Source organism: Clinocottus analis, unplaced genomic scaffold (assembly GCF_023055335.1).
Source record: "Clinocottus analis isolate CAN_PGR_092001 unplaced genomic scaffold, fCliAna1.0.p SCAF_12, whole genome shotgun sequence".
NCBI classification, from domain to species: domain Eukaryota; kingdom Metazoa; phylum Chordata; class Actinopteri; order Perciformes; family Cottidae; genus Clinocottus; species Clinocottus analis.
Window position 1 is genome coordinate 12963875 of NW_027175843.1, and position 21654 is coordinate 12985528.

At 40.5% G+C, this 21654-nt stretch overlaps 3 protein-coding genes across 16 annotated transcripts in view; 2 read left to right on the top strand and 1 right to left on the bottom strand.

The window, feature by feature from the left end:
* The window catches only part of LOC137782597 (hyccin 2-like), a 38799-nt gene extending 26995 nt beyond the window's left edge, over positions 1-11804 (bottom strand). For 2 of the 4 annotated variants that reach the window (XM_068571997.1, XM_068571994.1), the window contains exon 1: positions 11557-11804. The gene's annotated coding sequence lies outside the window, so the exon portion shown is untranslated. Of the gene's footprint in view, positions 1-4636; positions 4654-11228 lie in introns of those variants that run through there. The other 2 variants (XM_068571995.1, XM_068571996.1) reach the window with 2 other exon arrangements.
* LOC137782598 (CASP8 and FADD-like apoptosis regulator) lies at positions 11184-17043 on the top strand. Of its 6 annotated transcripts, XM_068571999.1 has the most exons (12): positions 11184-11540; positions 11731-11877; positions 12700-12722; positions 12821-13189; positions 13281-13386; positions 13509-13644; positions 14384-14433; positions 14527-14596; positions 14824-14870; positions 14978-15056; positions 15790-16294; positions 16380-17043. In XM_068571999.1, exons 4-12 carry the CDS (start codon positions 12900-12902, stop codon positions 16507-16509), a joined length of 1413 nt encoding a protein of 470 aa, XP_068428100.1. In that variant the 5' UTR covers positions 11184-11540; positions 11731-11877; positions 12700-12722; positions 12821-12899; the 3' UTR covers positions 16510-17043. The 6 variants fall into 6 exon arrangements, with proteins under 6 accessions (XP_068428100.1, XP_068428099.1, XP_068428101.1 ...); XM_068571998.1 differs by having other exon boundaries at positions 12700-13189; XM_068572000.1 differs by lacking the exon at positions 12700-12722.
* A 943-nt stretch (positions 17044-17986) lies between these two features.
* The window catches only part of dip2a (disco-interacting protein 2 homolog A), a 73669-nt gene continuing 70001 nt past the window's right edge, over positions 17987-21654 (top strand). For all 6 annotated transcript variants that reach the window (XM_068571871.1, XM_068571872.1, XM_068571873.1 and 3 more), the window contains exon 1: positions 17987-18524. In XM_068571871.1, the coding sequence (XP_068427972.1) occupies positions 18401-18524 (124 nt within the window). In that variant the 5' untranslated portion in view covers positions 17987-18400. The remainder of the gene's footprint in view (positions 18525-21654) is intronic.

Consider the following 21654-nt stretch of genomic DNA (forward strand, 5'->3'; position numbering starts at 1 on the left):
TCCATAAATTCAGTAGAAATTAGTTCTCAGAACAGTAAACACTAGCAGTGGGCTCATGGTACATTCTGTATCGCGTTCTCTCTTTTCCTTTTAACATTGCTGGGTGTACAAGACCTCCAATGAGCAGAGCCGTTTGGCAATATTTGCATCAGAGTGCTTTGATTTATCAGGCATTTAAGTAGCTGGATTAGCCCAAACCAGTCCGTTCATTTTGGTAATTTTATTCGATACCTAAATTGAGTTGTACTACAGTTCGACGGTTAGATTAATACTGCAATATAAAATCAAATATACTGAACTGAATGGAGCATTACATCTATAATACAAAACATGCCAAACACTAGCCCAAATAATTTAATGGGTGTTGGGTTTTTTTCAATTTTACAATTATTGTATTAGATATCTTTTATAAGTTTGTCTCATTGTCTATTTCCTCCCTGTCTTCTCAAAAGCACATTATATGTATGCAGGACGCACGTCCACCAATAACATCTCTAGAGGACCTAAATGAGATAACAGATAAGTGAAAGAAACCACCATCTTTTGAGCTGCAGTGGATTGATCTTTGAATTGTTCCATAAGCCAGACGGCAAATTATACGGTGCAAAATAAAACAGTATGACACCGTAACAAAAGAACATGCATTTTCTTCGCATCAACAATTCCAGTCTAAACAAAAAGGGTGTTTACCTTCGGCCTCGGCCATTGGTGAGGGTTCTCATGCAAACCAAAAACCATAGTCAATGCAAAACTGCTGTAATAATAAGACTAAGTACGTATCTAGCTAAGGCTGGGAAAAAGAGAATAATGACTACCCTGTCCTCCCCTCTGGTTACAGAAATGCATAATAATCTAGGACCTTACTTGGGACTATGGTGTAATTCCTCCCCCTCTGCATCCATCTCACCCACGTATTTGTGTGTCTAGTAACAACCGCAGTCCCCAGCCAGCAGTCAGTGTTGGCTAAATATGTCATGCAGCTAACGATGCCTGGCGAAATTACAATAAGCAAAGTTCCCTTTAAGGGCTGCCCTTCCTCTGAAAAGGACCTGCTTATTGTCCTGTGGCGAGGCTCACAAGGGAATAGAAGAGTGTCATCTCATCCTGTTAACGGCACTTCTTACCCAAAAGCACAATGGCACTGCTAAACACTCTGCTCAACGGTGTATGCGGTCGAACCTGAGCCAACAAGTGTTTTTGGGGAATTTAGTTTGATGGCGGAGCAGTGAACACACAATATGTTCTTATGGGAATTTGCAGTCAGACAGATGTCTATACAAATTGTGTATCAATCCATTAAACAGATTATGAAAAATGTCACTGCATATTAAGTAACCTGTTGATGGCACTGAAGGAAAGGTTTAGGGATCGTTCAAATCAAAAGGAAAAAAATAAATAAATCAAACATGTCAAAAGACTGTCACGGTGAATCGTATTGACATGGCTACAAAAAGCCATTACAATTTTTTATTTTTTTTTATCTTCCCTTTCTTAGTCTCTATTCTTATGTTAATTTTATGGCGTAAAATAGTTTCACTTTTTGAAAGGGCCATTGATTTATACATAACTGAGAAAAGGGCGAGTGAGCAGCCCAGTCATGCAGAGGTCACATGTTGTTCCAACTACACTTATGAGGGAGGGGACAGCGGTGTTCACTGTTCACACACTGACTGAGATTGTTATTTGGAAGCTAAGCTGGTAAATAAAAAAAAAAATCCTTTTATGCAATCAGACAAGTCGGTGCTAAAAATCCAAAACGACCAGCAGGACTGCACTTTTACCCACACAACTTCTGAGCCGGTCCTCTCCGTCTCTGCCAGGGGACACACAGGACTAACAACAGCTGCAGCATTAGTCGGCAGGCTCAAGTACAACTGATGAGTGCGCCAATAAAAGAACACATATCCAACAATGCACAGTATAAAACAATGCCGCTTTAGCCCACAAACCCCCTTTAGTAACCGGCCTTTTTCAAGTGAGTACTAAAAGGAGGGCTCATGATGCACCGAACAATACTCATCATTCATTACAGACAGATGAATCATACGAGTATCCATGACTAAGTGACTCATTCAACCAATGTACACATACACAAGGTCACAGCCCTTCAAAGTACAGAGAACTACTCTTATCCACTGCTGCACCCAGGACAGGCGAGAGAAGCCGGAGCCGGACACAGATGATTTAAATAGTTGTTCAAGTAGAAACTGCCCTTAGTTATGCAACACATTGTTCATGTTGCAGGACTTAAGCCCTGATTTTCAACTCGCAAACAGTTTTTGGAGCGAATGCCCTGATTATATTGGCCAAATCAGAGGGAAGTTGTTGTTGCACCTTTAAAGACAATATATAAAAAAAAGGTAAAAACTTGTGGAAACAGGCTATTTCGTGACCACATCTGTCAACGACAACATGTATGGTATTGCATCATTTAACGTGTCACTTCTTGCCTGTGTTTTAGACTACTGGTCGAGGATTCCTCCTGGTAAAAGATCCTATAGTGTGTGACCCTGACGCCAGCCACATAGTGGGACAACATGACTTCAAATCTGAATTTGGCTTTACCAAAGATAAATCAATCAGTACTGAGCTTGTATTAGTTCTTTTTTGGGGACACAATTTCACAAATTTCCCTTGCAGTGTTAGCAGTTTTGCTGCTTTGGCTTCTGAATGAACCGCTGACATTCATGAACTGCCTTAGAAAACACTGAAACATCTGACACAATCAATGCTTATTATTCAGGTATATGTTACAGAGGGCTTTTCTATTGAGCACTACTGCAGTCGCTACCTGATCGTAAGAAAACAAACATTTTATTTCCCCACGAAGTCTACTACTTTCCCGACATGCCTCAGTTTCAAACATGAGCCTGCAAAAGTGAGTCATCGCAACAGCCATCAAAGCAGGGGCCAATTTAGGAACATTTGGAAGAAAAATAAGTGTCGCAGTAAATGTGGCAGTAGCCTTAGTCAGCGGGTGTGATAATGACGTGTGGAGAAATATCCTGCACACATATCAAGCAAAAGGCCGTTGTTGTGTGCCGGAGACCTCCAGACAGTTGGTGCGATCGCGCCGACAGTTTTTCACCGCCGCGCCACAACTGAAAAGTGTTTGAGTTTTCATGCTTTGTTTGTTTACAGTTTACAGTAAAACTGGTATGAGTTAAATCATCATGCCACAGGACTAGTGGGAGACTTTAGCAGAGGAAGAATGGGGGAATAAATCTCATTTCAGTCCCTGCTGCTTTAGCAAAGGATGATGGTCCGTGCTCATTGCCATTGTTCCTGATGTTTACACAGTACCAGCCAGGTGCTGTGACAACAAATGCTGAATATGAAAACCTGTACGGACTCTAAAAACATTTGCTGGTCAAGATTCATTTCTGTGAAGAAAAAAAAAGTGACCTATTGTGATTTCTTTTTTTATGCTTTCTCACAATAAAATCTCCTGGAACAGAAGCTGTGTTTCTCTCCTTAAGGTGAGTAACAGAAGTCTCAAATGGGAACTCAAACCTAGTAAAGACACAAAAAAAGAAGTAAAATAAAGAACACATGTGAACTACAGCGATGAAAATCTAAAATGAATGGTCTTTGTGACAATGAGACATGCCATGGTTGATTATCTTAGCCTGCATGAATAAATGGAAAAAAGGAAAAAAAAACGTTTATGAACTGAACTGAAATGTTTGTGAGTTTGTATCCGTCTGTCTCAACTTCTCCTCTCTGCCCTAAATGAGCAGTGCCAGGTTTCAACAGTACAACACTGGGGATTTTTCAAGGTCACTCTAGCTCAGTCAGCCATGAATTATTGAGCCTGAGCTCTGTGCCTGTTCCGTTTGTGCCACTTCTGACGCCATCCGTCTTCCTCCGAGTTTGTTTGCTATGACCATGACAAACTAAATATCCACCAACGATGGTGTGACAATTTATTAATGTTATTTTTGGGAAATTCTCTGCATTTAATCTCTTCAAGAGAAAGGTCAGGTCTTGCCGTTTCAATAGTGTGATGCTGTTGACATACGGCACGTACAAATATCATGACATTAATATGTTGTACTTTCAAAATCAGGGCCATTTGACTTCTCCAATCAGAAAATATAAGTCAAGACCAATGGTTAAAGTGGAGTGAGATGACAGGGCAAAAAGCCAGTTTTTACAAGAATCTGGGGCAGGTTCATGACCACTGTGAGTTAGTTACAGTCTGCTGATTTGGACATAAACACGTTGCACAGCCCAAATATATCAGCAGCACTAAAAAACACACAGCTATTCTTCATGATAGACACAATCATATCTCACACACACACACACACACACACACACACACACACACACACACACACACACACACTTTCCCCTAGGTAGAGGATTAACTCTAATACCTGACCATAGTGAACCAGTCCGCTGTAATCTCCATCCCCGTTGCCTCTCTCATTTGTAACAAGAACCAGCTACTCACCAGTGGAGTAGTCTGTCTGCACATGAATAGAATGAGGTTTATTAATAGAAAATACAGCAGTATAAATGTATCCCTAGTGCCTGGTTTTCTATGCAGAACAATGGCTGACAGTTATAAAGATAGTGAGGCTGACACGTACACACCTTAGTAATACGACAGCTGACTGAAAGGACTTACGGTGAGTGAAGGTCACCAACGGGCAGGTAACAGTGGCTAGCGCCAGTAAATACATACCACAGGTAATAATACAGAAGGAATGAAAGAGGGATAGGGACACAGAATAAAAGGAGAGAAGGAGAGAGTGAAAGATTGGCTACTCTTTCTCCCTCATCCTCTCCTCTGATAGGCCAGGCTAGGGGAACTGAGGCGTACGCACATCCTGAGCTAAAATTAGCTCTGCTGCAGCTGCAGGGCCAGACGTGTTGGGATGGGCCCGTGTTGCAACTAAGCATGGACACACACACACACACACACACACACACACACACACACACACACACACACACACACACACACACACACACACACACACACACACACACACACACACACACACACACACACACACACACACACACACACACACGCTTTTCTTGCAAATGCTGCGTGTACACACATCCACATACAGGATATACACATGCCGTTCAGTGCCCCACACTAACCTCACTTACAGACACACACACATTAGTCCAAATATTTTTTTAAAAATTCTTTAGTTTGTATTCTTATCCAGAATGACATACAATGGGCTTTTTGTGTTCAATGCCCTAATTTGTGTCATGATAAACACACAATTGTATGATTATTCTCTGTCGTGATCTCATTGTCAAAGTAGTAAATTATGAGTTTATGTGCATTTCTAGTGTACAGCACATAACATGTCAATACCCCCCGTATTAAAAGCAGTTGCTGAAACAGTGTCAAATAATTATGTCTGTCAATTTTCTAAAGTGTGGGAAGTAGTAGAGTTTTATATTGAAAGGTATTCCTAATACAAAGTTCCTCTCGTATATAGAGGGAGTAAACATTTCAAACACCTTATCGTAGATATGCTGTCCAATATAGCACCGCCACTCGCTACATCCTCAAAAAATACCAGAGAGGTTAGTTAACCATCATTTGTCTTAAAGTGTCAACAAAAACTGAACATGACAAATTTCACGAGTAGGAAGTAATAGCAGGGCTGTTGTACTGTTTTGCATACCTTTGTACATGTGGACATCATACACACTGTAACTCAAAGAGCCACGAGGTGGAGGAGAATGTTTCTTCTGTGAAGGCTTGGGCAGTCACGAGTTCACTCGCTGACAGTTCAAACTGTGGACACATGACCACAAATTCTACAGTACTTAGCACGGCTGCTGACTTAGTGCATGGTGTGTGTGGGGGAGTTGCTCAGCATTTAACTTCACTCCAGAGAAACGGATGAAGGAAAATTACTGCCGAATAAGCCTTTCAGCAGTCTTGTAACAATGGGCCACCTTGAGCATTTGTGACATGCCAAGTCCACTGAACAGACCACCAGCATGAGACCGCAATCTGCGTGACCAAAAGATCCACCAGTGGGGAAAATAGAGAATAGTGGGTGCATTATTATATACCATTACATTATACTACCACCTCAGATGGTGTGGGGGGGGGGAACGCAAAACCGCTGAGTAGGAAGAAAATCAAGCCAGAGAACTTGGCCTCTCAACATCCTACCACCCCAGAGACTCATAACGGTTGTTAAATCAAATTGTTGCCTCCAGTATGAAAACAACAACAATGTGGGCGACATTCTGGCTGCATCTACAGCACTGTAGCAGGCACAAAGAGATTACACTAGCTGGACAATGACAGAGTTCTGCAAAAAACTTTACAGTTAATACGTATAAGCCATGGAGCCCTGGCCAGATGTTTAGTTTGCCAATGAATCACTCTAGACACCTAAAAAAAATGTAATTATGCAATGCAAACGGTTTCTTTTGAAAGAGTTGTAACTGTCTATATTTGATCAGGTGACCAAACAATGCTTTTGTTGATGTGTGACTCACTCCCCAGTAAACATGGATCACAGCTTGATGCAGCAAAAGCCCCCTCTTTCCTTCCATGTCTTTTCCATCATATCATAACAACAAATAACTGGCAATAATTCAAAGGCTCCTGGAATCAACCAGGCTTTGGCATCCGTTCAACTTCTGTCAGGCTCCGAGTCGTGACCAGCAAACTGAGCAGGCGAGCAGAGAGACGATCAACGGGAAGGTAAAGCCCAGCAGAAAACGGTGGCTCTGAGAGGATGATGACCTATTATCTTAGCTTCAACAAACCGTCCATGCTGCCACATTTATGATACAGGGCGTGTGTTTCCCCACTGGCATCCAGTACAACAATGGGAAAGATCAGGTGCCTTGCTGTCTCTTGTAAACTGTGTTCAGGTCAACAGCAGGATAATTCATTTCCTTCTGTTCAGGAGCTGCTGGTTGCTTTTGTAAACGAGCCCATCTAGTCAAACTGTTCAATGCAGCTGTAACTTTTAGGCAGAGAACAGTGTGAAATAAGATCATGACTCATTCAACACACTTTATAAGGTGACTCCTTTGTGAAACATTATGTAAAAAAAAAAAATCTAAAAAATGTAACTTTTTCTTCCACACCGTCCTTTAATGTATGTTTGATTGCAGTGTGCAAAACCTGTGTGATGTTCAACCATGCAATCCATTTTGACCTCTGGGGCAAACTACAGAGCAGCAGGGTTGTCATTTATCAGGCAAAAATGTTGAACATTCACATGCTCCAGCTGCTCGTGTAAGGATTTGCTGCTTTCCACAGCATGAGCACCAGTAACAGTACGGATTGGAAAGAAAGACTCTGCATCCTGATCTGAACTCTCCATTCGTGTTTGTTGACGAAGTATGATCTGGTTACCAGAAGTGGAAACACTGGATTCAAATGAAATGCGTCAAATATTTACTTTGTTCAGTCTGTTCCTGTCAGGTAGCTAATGCTAGCTTGCTAAAGCTAGCTTGCCAGATATCAGCCAAATAATAAATTGGAGATGAATAAGTTGAGAGTCTCTCTCTCTCTCTCACCTAATCCCGATATTACACAGCTGTGAGATATTCTGTAGTTTGCGATAAATCATCAAGTAAATTACTTTTAAAAAAAAATAATAGAAAAACGATAGCTTTACGTATTTATTAAAGTGTAACTTCCCCCTGAGGTCTGAGTCTAACGACACACATTTTGGAAAATGCTTTTAAAATAATGGGGAAAGGGCTTAGAGGAGAGTTTCTCAGTACCATTCCCTGGCTTCTGATTAGAGCGCATTAACATATTTGTACAAACATAAAATTCATAACATAGATTAGTTCCAACCTGGGTTTCATCACAGGACATTCAAACAATTTTGTCTACGGCTAAAAAAAAAAAGTCCAAATGAGCAGTACCTCTAATAATGGTTTGTTTATTTATTATGTAAATAGCCAAGAGGCTATTTGTCATCTGTAGTCCCAAAAGATGTTAAGCTGCTAAGAACAAGATGTTTTATCAACTGTGTATTAAAGTGGTTGGGCTAAAATACATGCAATAAATTAACGATTCACTGGGTGCAATCCAGAGTGGTGGATTGAAGGTTGCCCACTTGATCTGCACACACAGCACTGTATTCATAGTGGAGGGTTGTGAACATAGCTCCCACTGAAATTAACTGAAGAAGGTGAGAGGCTACGGCAAACAACCGGTCAAACTGTACAGCAGAACAATAACAAAGCCTTTCACCACTTCTATGGGAACTAGGCATTTCCCCGAAGGCCTTATACAGTTGATCTCACCTAACCAAAACATTCACACACGTCCAGCAAACCTGCACTCCGATGATGGCAGCATAGTGGGAGCATAGTTTAGCAGCATGCACAACCTGCCACATATCGTTTTATATATATTCCTGGTATGTCAACCACAGTAAATTGTACAATGGACCACAACGTGTTCTCTTTAAAGAGGTTATTGATAGACTGATAAAAAAGCATGGATTTTTAATGGATTTCCTATCCTAGTTTGCAATTGTTTTTACAGTTAAGCTTCATTAGCCAATATTTGAGATGCAATAAGGTATGGTAGAGGTGTACCCATCTTCTACTACACATTTGATGCTGTCAAAACATCTGCTTCAGGCACTTCAGCCATTTTACACAATGCATGGCTGTTTCTTTTGTAATGAGACACTTTTAAATGCTGGATACTTACACTTTCTCTAAAATTCTGTAAAACTGAATCCTATTGCAGCAACTAAAGCCAAGAACTTCCCCAACAAAACTAGAGCAGTAGGGATTTGTTAATTGATGAATAAGGTTGATTTAACAAACATTTATCTGCATCTATTGCATAATAATTAATAGTTTTTAGTCTTTTTTTACAAGAAAAAAACCTTAACATTCAGTTGAATAAATTTGATGCTATTCCTTGTTGTGATATGAAACTGATTATTTTTGGTCAGACAAAACAAGTAATTTCAAAGCATCACATTTAACTGCAAAATTGCAACTGGCATTTTCCATTATTTTCAATTTCACTTTCTAATCAATTCATTGAAGAAGAAAAAAAAAACCTGCAGTTCAATAGATTATGAAAATACTGTTTGCTGCAGACCTAAACACAAGTGTTCACTCTTCAGACTTGTGTTGCATTTTGAAGAATAGTCCATATGGTAATACCATCATTAGCCAGGGCAATATATCCTGGGATTTCCAAACCTTGTTGCAATCAGTTTTGAAAGCATTGATTAATTCACAAACAAGAGAGTACACACATCATGCTGCTCCACCTCTTGGGAGCCCCAAGAGAAGCAGAATGAACTTGTGTTTGGCTTACAGAGAGACAAGTCTCTGAGCAGAGGGAGTCTGGGGGAGAGACCATACATACCATACATCATGCAGACAGCCAACTAACAGACAGACCTCAAACCGGGCAGTGTGCAGTGAGTCAGCAGCACCACAGCTCTCTATGCATGCCAACCACATGTCCTGCTGATTCTCAAGGCTGTCTGCCTGCAACACGACCAGAACTTATTCTTACCACAATCAACTTTAGAGATGTCCCGATGTCCAAATTCTCTATGGCAGAATATTGATGCGTCTTGTCTGTTTGGCCAAAAGGAGATAACAACAAAAAGGGCAATTCTGATTTTCTGTACAGGAAGAAGAGGGAGGACAGTGGGCTGGCTGCCTGTGTGATCCTCTGGCTCTGTGGGAGCGAGTACAGTGGAAAATAGTCCCCACTGCTAATCCATGGCAAGCTAATTACAGCTTTGATCCCCTAGGCGTGTGCATCACCATAGGTGGGAGGGAGGTAACACACTCTCAGGCTCAATACACTTACGGTTAGATTTGTTTTGGTTTAGAGCCGTCTCAATAAGCTCACATCTGCTGCAGACAGGCAGGCAGAAAATGACAATGTTGTGCATTATAAGTCAACTCAAAGTTTATAAGAGTTTACCTCAGCTTTGCAAATCCACTTTGACATTTGTAGGCATGCTTAAGTGTTTTATACAGTACATGACTTTGCAACCACAGTATACTAACTAAGAATATGATCCAACACATTTTAGGGCATTCCGCTCATCAAAGAGCACTTGCTGAATAATTTACCATTTGGGAGCAATAGAAGAACCTAAACTCCTGGAAAAATAAACAATGATAAGGTGGGTAAATTCAGTTTTTATCTAAAATAGTCCACATCTCTGATAATAGCCTAGTTCCAAAACACATGGTGGCAGAGCTGGAGCACAGAAGGAGAAGGATGAGGATGATGTTTGAGGGTGAGCAGCAGATGGAGAGTAATTATCTGGATCTTCAGCTCTATATCTTTGCCCATAAATGACGCCATTATTTGACGGGTAGTTGAGTTATCATTAAACAAAATCACTCTAAGCAGCATTCATGCCATCATAGCATGTCACCAACGAGGCAAAAGCAAAGGATCAACAAGTCAGCAACTCAGCACGAGTAAAAACTGTGATGGCTGAGCAGAGAGGAACTGTGACGTTGCCGTTGTCAGGATTGCTGGTTGCTGTTAACTTGGAAAAACGGGACTTCTGGTCTGATGAAGTCAACGTTAGCTTTATATGTCAATTTACAGAATATTTGAAAAAACGTTTCTCTCCAGTCCAACATAAAGTGAACATTGTTCGGTCCAAGCACTGGGGTGTGAGCTTCAGGTGAATTGTGTAGATATTGATTGAGGGAATTACCACATCTGTTATAAGTACATACTGATAGGTATGTGGAGGTCATTACATTACCATGGTGCTGCTACACCGTTACGGTAGGACGACGAGCAACTAAAACAGCGAGAAATAAAACATTCAAGTCACAACGCAATTCGGCTTTTGTGTGCATGACAGTGATTTACGACGCATCAAGTCGTTTGAGAGCATCCACGTTAGGTTACTAAGTGTCGGGGTATAATACATTAACGTCTGTGCTGCTTTGCCATTAAAAAGTTATACAGTCATACATCCGCTCACAATTTAGAAATAAACCCGCCGTACTTTCCCAGTTCAACTTCAAGAAGCCATGGTGGAAATTATATATATTTTTCCCTATAGATATATTTCAGGATAAAAATGTGCAGCGGCTGACAATAACGTGCCGTTTAACCTTTGACACCATGCCGTGAGCTAACTAAGGTTTTATCTCGGTGTTTCTCTCGGATAGTAAACTGCACACCAGCAAACATTCGGACAACAAATTGCCACGACAGCCAGAACCTGTGCGTCAATGTTAGCTACCGTAGCTCGGCTGGCGTGTCCGCTAGCGTGCCAGTTTCTAGTCAGCAGCTGGTGGACGTCCTCCTCCTCCTCCTTCTCATCATCATCATCCTCCTCCTTGCTTCTCACTCGTCGTGACCGAGGCCGAAGCGGCTGACTGCCTGGCTCCAACACACATCTACCCTTGTGCTCCTTAGCTTTAAGACAGTTAATACTCCTGTCGCCAGCCCGTTAGCATCAAAGCGTCACAACGGTGCCGATGATGTTCCAAGTCACCAGCAGCTCACTGCGACTACCTGGGGAAACAATTCGGCATGTTTTACCAACAACCAGGTAATGAAGTACTCACCCGGACTGAAGCTGCTCGCGGCAATGTCACGCGGTGACTGTATCGGGGAAGCAGGGGTGGTGTTTGCTCAGGGCGGTCACCCAGGTCGAGTGTCTTTCTTATAAATGGCCCCTCTCGCTCTCTGGCTATCTCTCGCTCTCTCTCTATCGCTCTCTTGCTCTCTCTCTCTCTCAGCAAGCTACACCTCCGTAAGATCTCTCCACACTGCAATGGGGCTGAAGCACAGCGTCACACGATTGGCCAGTGAGCGGAACTCGGTGCGCTTTGGCGAGCACGAGAGCTCGCGCGACCTGCAGGAGGCGCAAAAGTGATGCCTTCGAGGTAATTGGGAAACCTCAACACCGGGGTTCAAGTGCATTGCTTCGATGTTAAAAAGTTGACTAATCATAATGATAATAGGTATTATGTAAACACATTTTGCACAACAAATCACATATTTGTTTCCACCAAACATAATTTGATTACAGACGCCATTGTGATTTGGTAAACACTACAACCAGCCTGCTTTAAAATATGACTAGAATAGATGTATTATATATTATGTGGATTATTTATTTGGTATTTTACTTAAATTTAACATAATCTAATGGTTTTATTTATGGCTTACTAATACTGTACATATCATTAACAAACCGTTAATAGGAACAAATAATGGATTGTTGTGATATCTTATATTTTATATTTTGTAATAACGTTATATGTATCATACATACATTTATAAATACTGATGGGATACTCACTCTTCGGGAAACCATCGTATCTGCAGTTATACATCTTACTACGTTATAAAGGGCCGAATGAATCGATAAACTCTGAAGTTTTATGTGTTTTTACATTTTCATTAAACGGTCTTTGTTCCGCAGCAACGGATCGGATGTGCCTTTAAGGTGCCGCCATGTACTTTCACTTTCATTTTGTTGTCTTTTGTCGCTTGTGTGTTTTTTTTAAACTTGAAGAATTGGGGTATTACCATTCACCTCTCGTGTAATCAAGAGTGCTGACTCATTTATGGTTTCCTGTAACTCGACGGAGTTAGTGGGGATTTCTTTATAAGATCTGCGTCAAAGTGTACTTCCCCAGAAGCGGTATGTTGCGTCAAGCTTTCTTCTGTGGTATTCTTCATACTTCAAATTCCCTTTTCAGGTTAATGTGGCCCGATTTCGACGGTATGAGACATCATTATATATTCTTCAATATAGTCTTTGCAAATTGATATATTTTAATGTAATTTGTTTTAACTAACACTGTATTTATTCTTACCCAGTTTATAGGCATTCCAGTTCCAGTTGACAATTTGCTATTTGTTGATCACTATATCGGTCTCTCTACTTCTACAAAAGTCAATGGCTCTTCCGGACCAACTTTATGCCATTAATCAAACAGCAGAGGCACTGAGCAGCTGTGAACGCAGGAGCCTCTTCTACCTGTGTGAAATATTGGACACAGACACCAGTGTGGCATGTATGAAGGACATGCTGAAAGCTAAAGTGACGTGCCACGAGAGGGGACAGCTGTTTCTGACTGAGCTGATGCTGCAATTGAGACGTTTTGATATCCTGAGGAAGGTGTACAAAACCAACAGGGATGAGGCGGAGAAGGCTCTAATACACAGAAAGGTTCTGCCGAGATTTAGGTAAGATGTGTACCTGATCTAGATGTGTGTAACGTCATTCCAATTGGATATACTTTGAGTTCCTAACATATCGTTATTTTCCTTACTGTAGAGTATTGATGGCTAATATAAATGAGGATATGACCAATGAAGATCTGAACAATGTGAAATTCTTGTTGAGCAGCACGTTACCTCGTGAGAAGATGGAAAAAGCACAGGTGACGTTTTGTAATCATTTGACATTATCAGGCATTTCCCATTCTCAAAATGTCAGATATGCATACAACAATAGTTTGAACTTCCCCAGAGAGAACAACTTGCCCACTCTCTACTTTAACAGAGTTTCCTGGATGTGGTCATTGAGCTTGAGAAGCTGGATATAGTTTCACCTGAAAGAGTCGACTTTGTAGAAGAATGTTTAAGAAACATTGAGAGGGTCGACCTCGCCAAAAAAGTGACTGCATACAAGATTTCAGGTGAGACTACTCTTTGCATGGATGGCTCGAATTCAATAAGAGTTTGTGATTTGTGAAAAAGAAAATTCACCGTAATCAATACGAAAAGTAAATTCTCATGAGAAGTTTGAGGGTGGCAAGCTGCAGGGTTTGTATTATTTATACTGGGTTTCGAGTGAAGTACGGAATGTTTACACACTCTTGAAACAGGACCATGCTGAAAACTACAGATGAAAATGAATATTTTTGTGTCTCTCATCCCACTGAAATGGTCCATGGTGCTTTTGAAGAAGAAGAAAATATTTCTTCCAAGTGCCAAAGAAAATATATGGTTTTTAAACCACAGAAAAAAAAGTAAAACATATGTTTTACCTAGAACAGAAACCAAATATGAAAGCTGCCTCGGTGGTTTAAGTGGACATCCATTGTCCAGACTGTGTTCTGAAGTAGCAAAAATTTCAACAAAAAGTGTTAGTCTGTTTCTTTACATATATTATGACATAAACCAAAACGTGTTTCATTTAACCCAAAGAGGACAAATCTTGTCTTGTTCATACCAGCATAACATCCAGTTCACATATGTACTGTGAACATACCTCATTTGGACACAAATATACTTTTTTTCTTTTATGCACATACAATTTTACACATGTTTCAGTACTACACTTTGTATTCATCCAAACGAAATGTTAAAAGTACTTTCAAATATACTATATACTTTGTGTGTATTCACTTTCACTTCTGTCCGAACCTTTTACAGTTGTAACATCTGAAGGACATTTGTCTCTGCAGCAAAGCCACACAGGTCCTGTAAGTAGTGTACAAAGGTCATTCACCATTTGACATGTTTCCTCTCCATTGTACAACTACTAATATTTTTGAAAAAAAATGTCTTCTCTTCAGTGTCCATTCTCCACTCCAAATGGTTCCCATTCTCTAGAACAAACATGGCAAGCTCAGCCCATCCACATTGGTAAGACAGCCTGCATAATAGCAAATGATAGCAACTTGAAAAGATATGTAATTGCCAGAGATACTGTAAATAATTAACAAAAACTCTTTCAAACCAATGGAACCAGCGTGAACCAATATAATCACATTGGGCTTTATAGTTACACAGTAAAAACAGTGGAAAAACCCCATGTCTCTCATTGTATTTCACTTTGACATTCATAACACCATATGAATCTTTGTCACCAGCCACAGAAAACATTCCGGTTCCTGTTCACACAGAGCAGAACCTTCAGGTAAGGTATTCACTCTGTTGGTGCAGTTTCTTCCCCTAAATGTTTGAGTGTGTTTAATTAGTAAAGTGCATTCATGAAACTTGTTTGCTTACTCCTTCACATTACAGAATCAAGTAGATTGGTATCCATTGAACACTAATCCCAGAGGAGTTTGTGTTATCATAGACTGCGTGGGTAATGACGGAGGTGAGACACAAAACACTTTGTACCTTTATGTCCAGTACTGGAATAAATATTCAGATTCTTTACTTAAGTACAAGTACTAATACCATTAAAAGTGTACTTTAATACAAAAGTATCATCACCAAAAGCTACTTCAGTAAGAGTATTCATTCTGCGGAAAAAATACTGATGCATAAATGTGTAAGCAGCATTTCATTGTTGTCGCTGCTCGATTTTTCAGGTTGTGCAGTAAGTAAAAGTAGTGTCCGTTATCTTCTTCAAAAACAAGGATGATATCTTTGTAATATTGTCATTACAGTTGAACAGCAAATAAATAAAAATACACAAATGTTTCGACAAAAAAAGAAAAAGAAAACCAGTTTTAATCCGGTTTTAGGCTATTGCAGGTCCATCCAATCATTTAATTTGGCCCTGAATGTAATGATTGGATGGGCTACCTTCTTGTCTACCTACCGACTGTCTGCGTGTATTTTCATTACTTATCACAGTAGTCTTTTGCTAGCTGCTACCTTGACAGCTGTGCCTTCCAACAAGAGCCATGCTCATTGTTTAGTGTCAGTAAGATAACCAACCCTGCTTTTAGTGGGAGAGGAAAGAAGAAAAAAAACTGCTTAGACTTTTCATTGTTTTAAGTAATAGATCATGTTTGTTTTTTTGGCTTCGAAACATTTATTCAAATAAAACCATGTTGAGTGTTGTTTCATAGGATAGTAAACTAAATCTCCTTACTCCTCAGACATGTTGGAACAGACATTTAAGGCTCTTCACTTCAACGTGGTCCTCTACAAATGGCTGTGTGTGGATGAGACGCTCTCAGTTCTCAGAGGGATATTCAAACACAGAGAGAACCTAGAAGGTGACGGCTTTGTCTGTTGCATTATTAGCCGGGGTATGGAAAACCATCTCCTGGGTACTGACTCGTATGGCGCAGGTCTACAACTGGACAATGTCAGACGTCTTTTCACTGCTGATGCGTGCCCCATGCTGGCTGGCAAGCCTAAACTCTTCTTCATCCAGAGGTACAGCGCCCCTGAGTTTCCGCCCCGTGCCAGGATGGAGTACCGGGATGAGGATCTGGAGACAGATGGTTGTGTTGGGCTGCCCAGATGTGAGTCCATCCCTACAGATGCAGATGTGTTCTGGAGTCACTGCTGGACAGATGAACGTCAACTGGAGCAAAGGCACCATCGCTCCATTTACCTAAAGGCTCTGACAGACGCTTTGCACAAAGGTCAAAGGAGGTACAGGCAAACACTCTTTCACACTTTAACATCTGACAGTTTTCATGTCAGCATTGAGACTAAATAGTTGTTTGTCTCCCAACAGGAAAACACATCTTGTTGATGTTCATACCGAGGTGAATGGGACCATCTATGAACATAACAAGAGGAATCCTGGAGAAAGATACAACATCGAGCTGAGACATACTTTGAGGAAAGATCTTTACTTACAATAGAGGGTTAATCACCATCACTAAACCCTCAATTCTGGCAGCCACATATTTATATAGCATATAGATTGCCTAAGAAGAACCTTTTTTTTAAAACTGTGTATACAGCGACACCTGGTGGTTGTAGGAATTTAAAACACTAATACTTTTTAGGTTTTGATATGTATTTATTTCTTGTTGGAAAACTAGTTGTTTCATAACAGACATACAAATATATAGGCAAGACAAAACAATAATGACAACAATAACTCCCCCAATCAGAGCCTCACAATAGATGCAAATGTATATTCATTCAATGCGAGACAAAAAGGGAGTAATACAAAAAAACAATAATCCAATGTTTTAATCATACATAACTGAAATGTAATCGAATGTAACTGATTTTATTATTTTGATGAATTTATATGAAATGCCTTTTTTTGCCTCACTATGCATCTGGCACATGCTTGTAGTGGTATGATTTTACTATAATTTGTTTTAACCTTATCGTGAAAATAATTATTTGAATGAATGATTATTACTACTCTGACTGATATTATATCTATTGTAACTTTTTTTAAAATATTTTTTGTACTTTGTATTTCATATTTTAATAATATGCATTTTGTGTGCAGTAGAAATGTGAAGTAGAAACAGTAAAACAACTAGTTTTCATCCATTACCTTGGAATATGTTTCTTCTTTGAGAGTACTATTATACTCTTCTTTGAGAGTACTAATATGATATCGATACAATATAACACAAAATTTGAGCTCACAGTGACATCTGACTTCAGCCAGTGAATTAAACATATGTTTCAATTATCAGTTGAGAACGCCTTTACTGATCCCAAAAGGAAAATTCTGAAATACCAAAGTGAAAAATAAACAAGAGTATTGTAAAACATAGACACAAATGGAAGTAAACTACACAAGAACAGTACAAAATCACAATGCAAGTGCCGGTGACGGTGAGATGACAAGAAGCATCAAAGTCAGCAAGTATGCGCAAACAGTCCACACCAGACTAACATAATATATACTTTTATTAAAGAATGATACTTAGTTTTTCTGTATCAATATAAAACTATAATGTACATAATGTTATACAATAATATACCATGTAAACATGACATAGTATTAGATTAGATATTCTTTTTATCAGTCCGGCAATGGGGAAATTTACATGATTACAGCAGCAGATGGGGTAGTTCACACAAGAGACAGTAAAAATAAAATAATAAAGAATCGACAATAACAAGATTATAAACAGACAGAATAGTATATTTATATTGCACAGGTTGAAGTGATTAACGTGATTTGTATATGGGATACAATGATATTGTGTGACATCCAGGAAATGACCAACCACCACACGCTTTCAATAACAGCCCACAGTACTGTACGCTGCATTGTGATTGTGACAATAGGAGGCAGGCAAGTTACACGAGCAACGTTACGGAGACACGCGCACAAGCGGGGCTCGTGAACGCGCACGGCCGGCGCTGCTGTTGCTATGATGCAATGGCGACTGCGCCGTGGGAAGCGAGCGAGGAGTTGAATGAGTTCCCTCCACAGTTGGAGTGAAGCAGCCGCCGACAGAACAGCAGGACGCCGTCAGTGCCGGGGGATAGACAGCGGGCACGGAGACACCGGCAGGGCCCCGTCCTCTCCCACTCTACCTGCAAACACACGGCCAGGTGTGTCCGCTCGCATGCACGGCTCTCCGTGTCATGCACGTCGGAGAGCTTTCCCACACATCTGTGCGACGTCGCAGCGAGGCGAGCACCAACACCCTGTTTTGCCCTCGTTAGCCGAAACCAAGTGAAGAAGGGCTTGTGTTTTGATTGATTGATTATTTCCGGTCGCGTTGTCCTCATTCAGCGGCGACTCGGTGGACCTATCCGTGCTTTCTGACCATGGCGGAGAGAACCTCGACCGGGTTGCTGACGATGATGTTGGAGCCCACGCCGGCTGTCGCTATGACCCTGCCGGCGGAGGTCCGGGAGAAGCTGGCGGAGCTGGAGCTGGAGCTGTCTGAGGGTAAGTTGACAACAACATGGGCACAAACTACCGCACCGTGTGGACACTGCATGCTGTTTTTTTTTTTTTATTCTTCCTGGTCTGGGCTTTTAAAGTGGTTCCTGCACATGACAGCTATCAGAACCACCGCCCTTTATCTTGGCTTTGTGGCTCATGTTTGAGATCATGCCAGCATCACCAGAGCCTCTCTACTACTACCACTCATACCCCCAAACTCAACTTCTGCTGGAGTTTTCTCCTCAAGTTTGTTATCTACTGCAGCACAGGTCTCTAAACTAAATCACATTAGTTAATCCGTTGCTCTGTTTTTTTTTTTTTTCCTGTTCACCTCTAACGAAGACCAGATGTTCCTTTTGTCCTGGAACTAGATTAGACTCCAACTACCATATTTGATCAGATGGCTATCTGAGCTGAGTCAGCTGACACACCCATGCTGCTACTATGGCTCTATTTTTCACAGAAGTTGTGTTTGCCCTTACTTGAAGTTAATAACAAAGGAAAGTGAAGTAACTAATTGTAAACTAATACCAATCCGCATATTACCAACGACCATTCTCATCCTGTCTGACCGGAGACCAGCTCGATAAAGAGTTCTCTCTCTGAGTCATGACATTAGAAGGGAATAAATATTATGAGGTTTTTCCAAGAATGTTGCTGAGATTGCTCACCTGTACTCTTGTTCGTGTACAGACCTTTATGCTGAACAGAATATACAACTTGTGGTTGAACTTGTTCCTTTTTTTAATGTGAAAAAACAGAAATGTCCTTTCAGATATGTCCCTTCACTATCATATGTACCCACTGCTGTAGAAACACCAAGACATCACAGCATGTGCCTGTACAAAGTCCTGCATGTTTACTGATACGATTTATGAGGCAACCTAATAATCCCTTTCCTTGATGTTTGCTTTGAGGACAAATGTCACTGTCACTCGTACTGGACGTGACACTTCTAATAGTTGAACATATAAAAATGTCCACTTCCATTTTGACTTTACATTTAGATGTCGTCTCTCACCGCTGTGCAGAGTTAACAAAGCTGGGCTCATTCTCCCGCTGTCTTGAAATTCTTAAGAGTTTCAGTACACCGTACATAATGAAAAGGGTGTTTTTGTTTTTCACCAAGCTCTTCTTTTAATATGTTTGTTAAATGAGACTCATTATTCAACTGCTCCTTTTATATGAGCGGTACTCACATGGTCAAATCTGCTGAGCTGTGATAAAGTTATAATTACTGGTCTGATTAGATTTGGGATCTGACCCCAGGGTATGACCCTAATTGTTTCCAAAGAATATGTTCAATCATTCTTTCTCCATAGCCAGCTGTGTGTAGCAGCGCCACACCAAGGTTAGGGATAGACCAAAGGTGCACACTTCGATAAGCACACTAACTGCCACTGAGGCCCCTAATGGGATAGACATGTTTTCAAGAGCGGCAACCAAATTAATCTATATCGGTCCAGTTTCCTCTTCCTGCTCTCCACATGTCACATCCTGCCATGTTGGAGCTCTGATAGCCGAATCTCCCTGACTCTGTCTGTTGCCGTCCTCTCCATTCCACTGATATACTCTGTTGTCGCTCACCTTCACTGCCTCTTTCCACAACTTCCCCAAACTCCATATTTCTTCCATTTTCTCCCTGATCAAAGAAGAAAGTGTACTTCTCTTTTCGGGTAAATTGAAATCAACCTCCCTTTTACTCTCTGAAATCCTATCCCCGTACGCTGCTGTGAACTCTTCACCTCGTGATGATGCCCTTTGGTTGCCTTCCCGGTACATCCTGTCTCAGGAAAGAATAGACGACTCGTTTTATTGGAAGGAGATGAGCGCCTTTGGATCCTGGAGGTTTTCTATCCTTCTCCCTGAGCTTGGCTTATACGCATGTCTAAGTCAGGCAAGTCTGTGTCACACATCTCTTAGCCCGAGTGTGCGAGTAGGTGTGCAGGAACACTGTATTATTCATGAAGCTGAATAGATGTGTCATGTATGTTTACTTTAGCAGTTTAGCAGCAGCAGCCATTGGAATAACATGAGCTTGAGACAATCCAGCTGCGCTCATGGATAATAGTCCGCCGTCAGCAGTTTTGGCCTGCTGATGAGTGAAATAAACAATCTGTGCACTATTATTATGGTTATAATACATGCAGTTTCCTCCAGAGATGCATTATTTTCTCCCAATTGATCTTGTTCTGGTTTTAATTCTTGGTCAACATATATCTTCAAATGTTTATTTTACTTTATTCTACTGTCTATTAAATGAGTTTTAATGCTATTGAGAATAACATTTTTATAAAATGTTGATTGGTTGTTATCATTGACACCTTAACTCAATGCTTTGCTTTTGTTCAGTGTGTCTAAGTTTAATAACGTGAAAAGCACTTCACTGTGTACGCTGGAGGCTTTCCTCCTGAATCAGGATTACTAAATAATCTGGATACCTTCACTGATTGAAACATGGAATCGCTTTAAATGTGGAAAATTTACTTAAGGTAAGTGAAACAGGATCTTCTAGGACTTTTAGATTTGAAGTCGCTGTACATTTTGCTTTGACTATTCGACAATCAAAGTAAAAATGCATTATTTATTAAAGGAATGGTTCGACTATAGGGGAAATCAGCTCACAAGCTTTCTTCATTTAACACTATGTTTTTTGTGTAGATTAAAGAAACAAAATATATAATTAATTAGTGAGATTTTAGGGGCAAGAGTCGTTTGATTTGGACTCCTTTGTGCAAAGCCAAGCTAGTTTTTCCCCCATTTTTTTTTGTCTTTGCGCCATGCTAAACTATCAGCTAACATTCTTGCTATACTGCGCACAGTGGAGAGTGATGTCAATCTTCTAATTAAACTTTTGGAAAGAGAGCACATTTTTGTATTTCCCAACATTTTTAACATTCCTTTAAGTGTTTAACAGTCCAACATTTAGCCAATCTGCTTCATCTGAACCATGTGGGCATGATCGGATCAGAATTAATTGATGGTAACCGAACAACCCACCAACTGTCATCAGATTTTGAATCGGCTGTTGCCAAATCCTGATTGGTCCGCTAAGGTAGAAAAGCACAATTTAGATGAAGCCCATTTACTATTTTCTTTTCCCAAAAAAACTGCTATATACAATACTAAAATA

Bases quoted from the DNA above. Each gene is read 5' to 3' on its own strand.
- LOC137782598 (XM_068571998.1), top strand. From the start codon at position 12,900: ATGGCTCTTCCGGACCAACTTTATGCCATTAATCAAACAGCAGAGGCA. The intron at 13,645-14,383 runs GTGAGACTACTC...AACCTTTTACAG, and splicing joins GACTGCATACAAGATTTCAG to TTGTAACATCTGAAGGACAT. The intron at 14,434-14,526 runs GTAAGTAGTGTA...TCTTCTCTTCAG, and splicing joins AGCAAAGCCACACAGGTCCT to TGTCCATTCTCCACTCCAAA.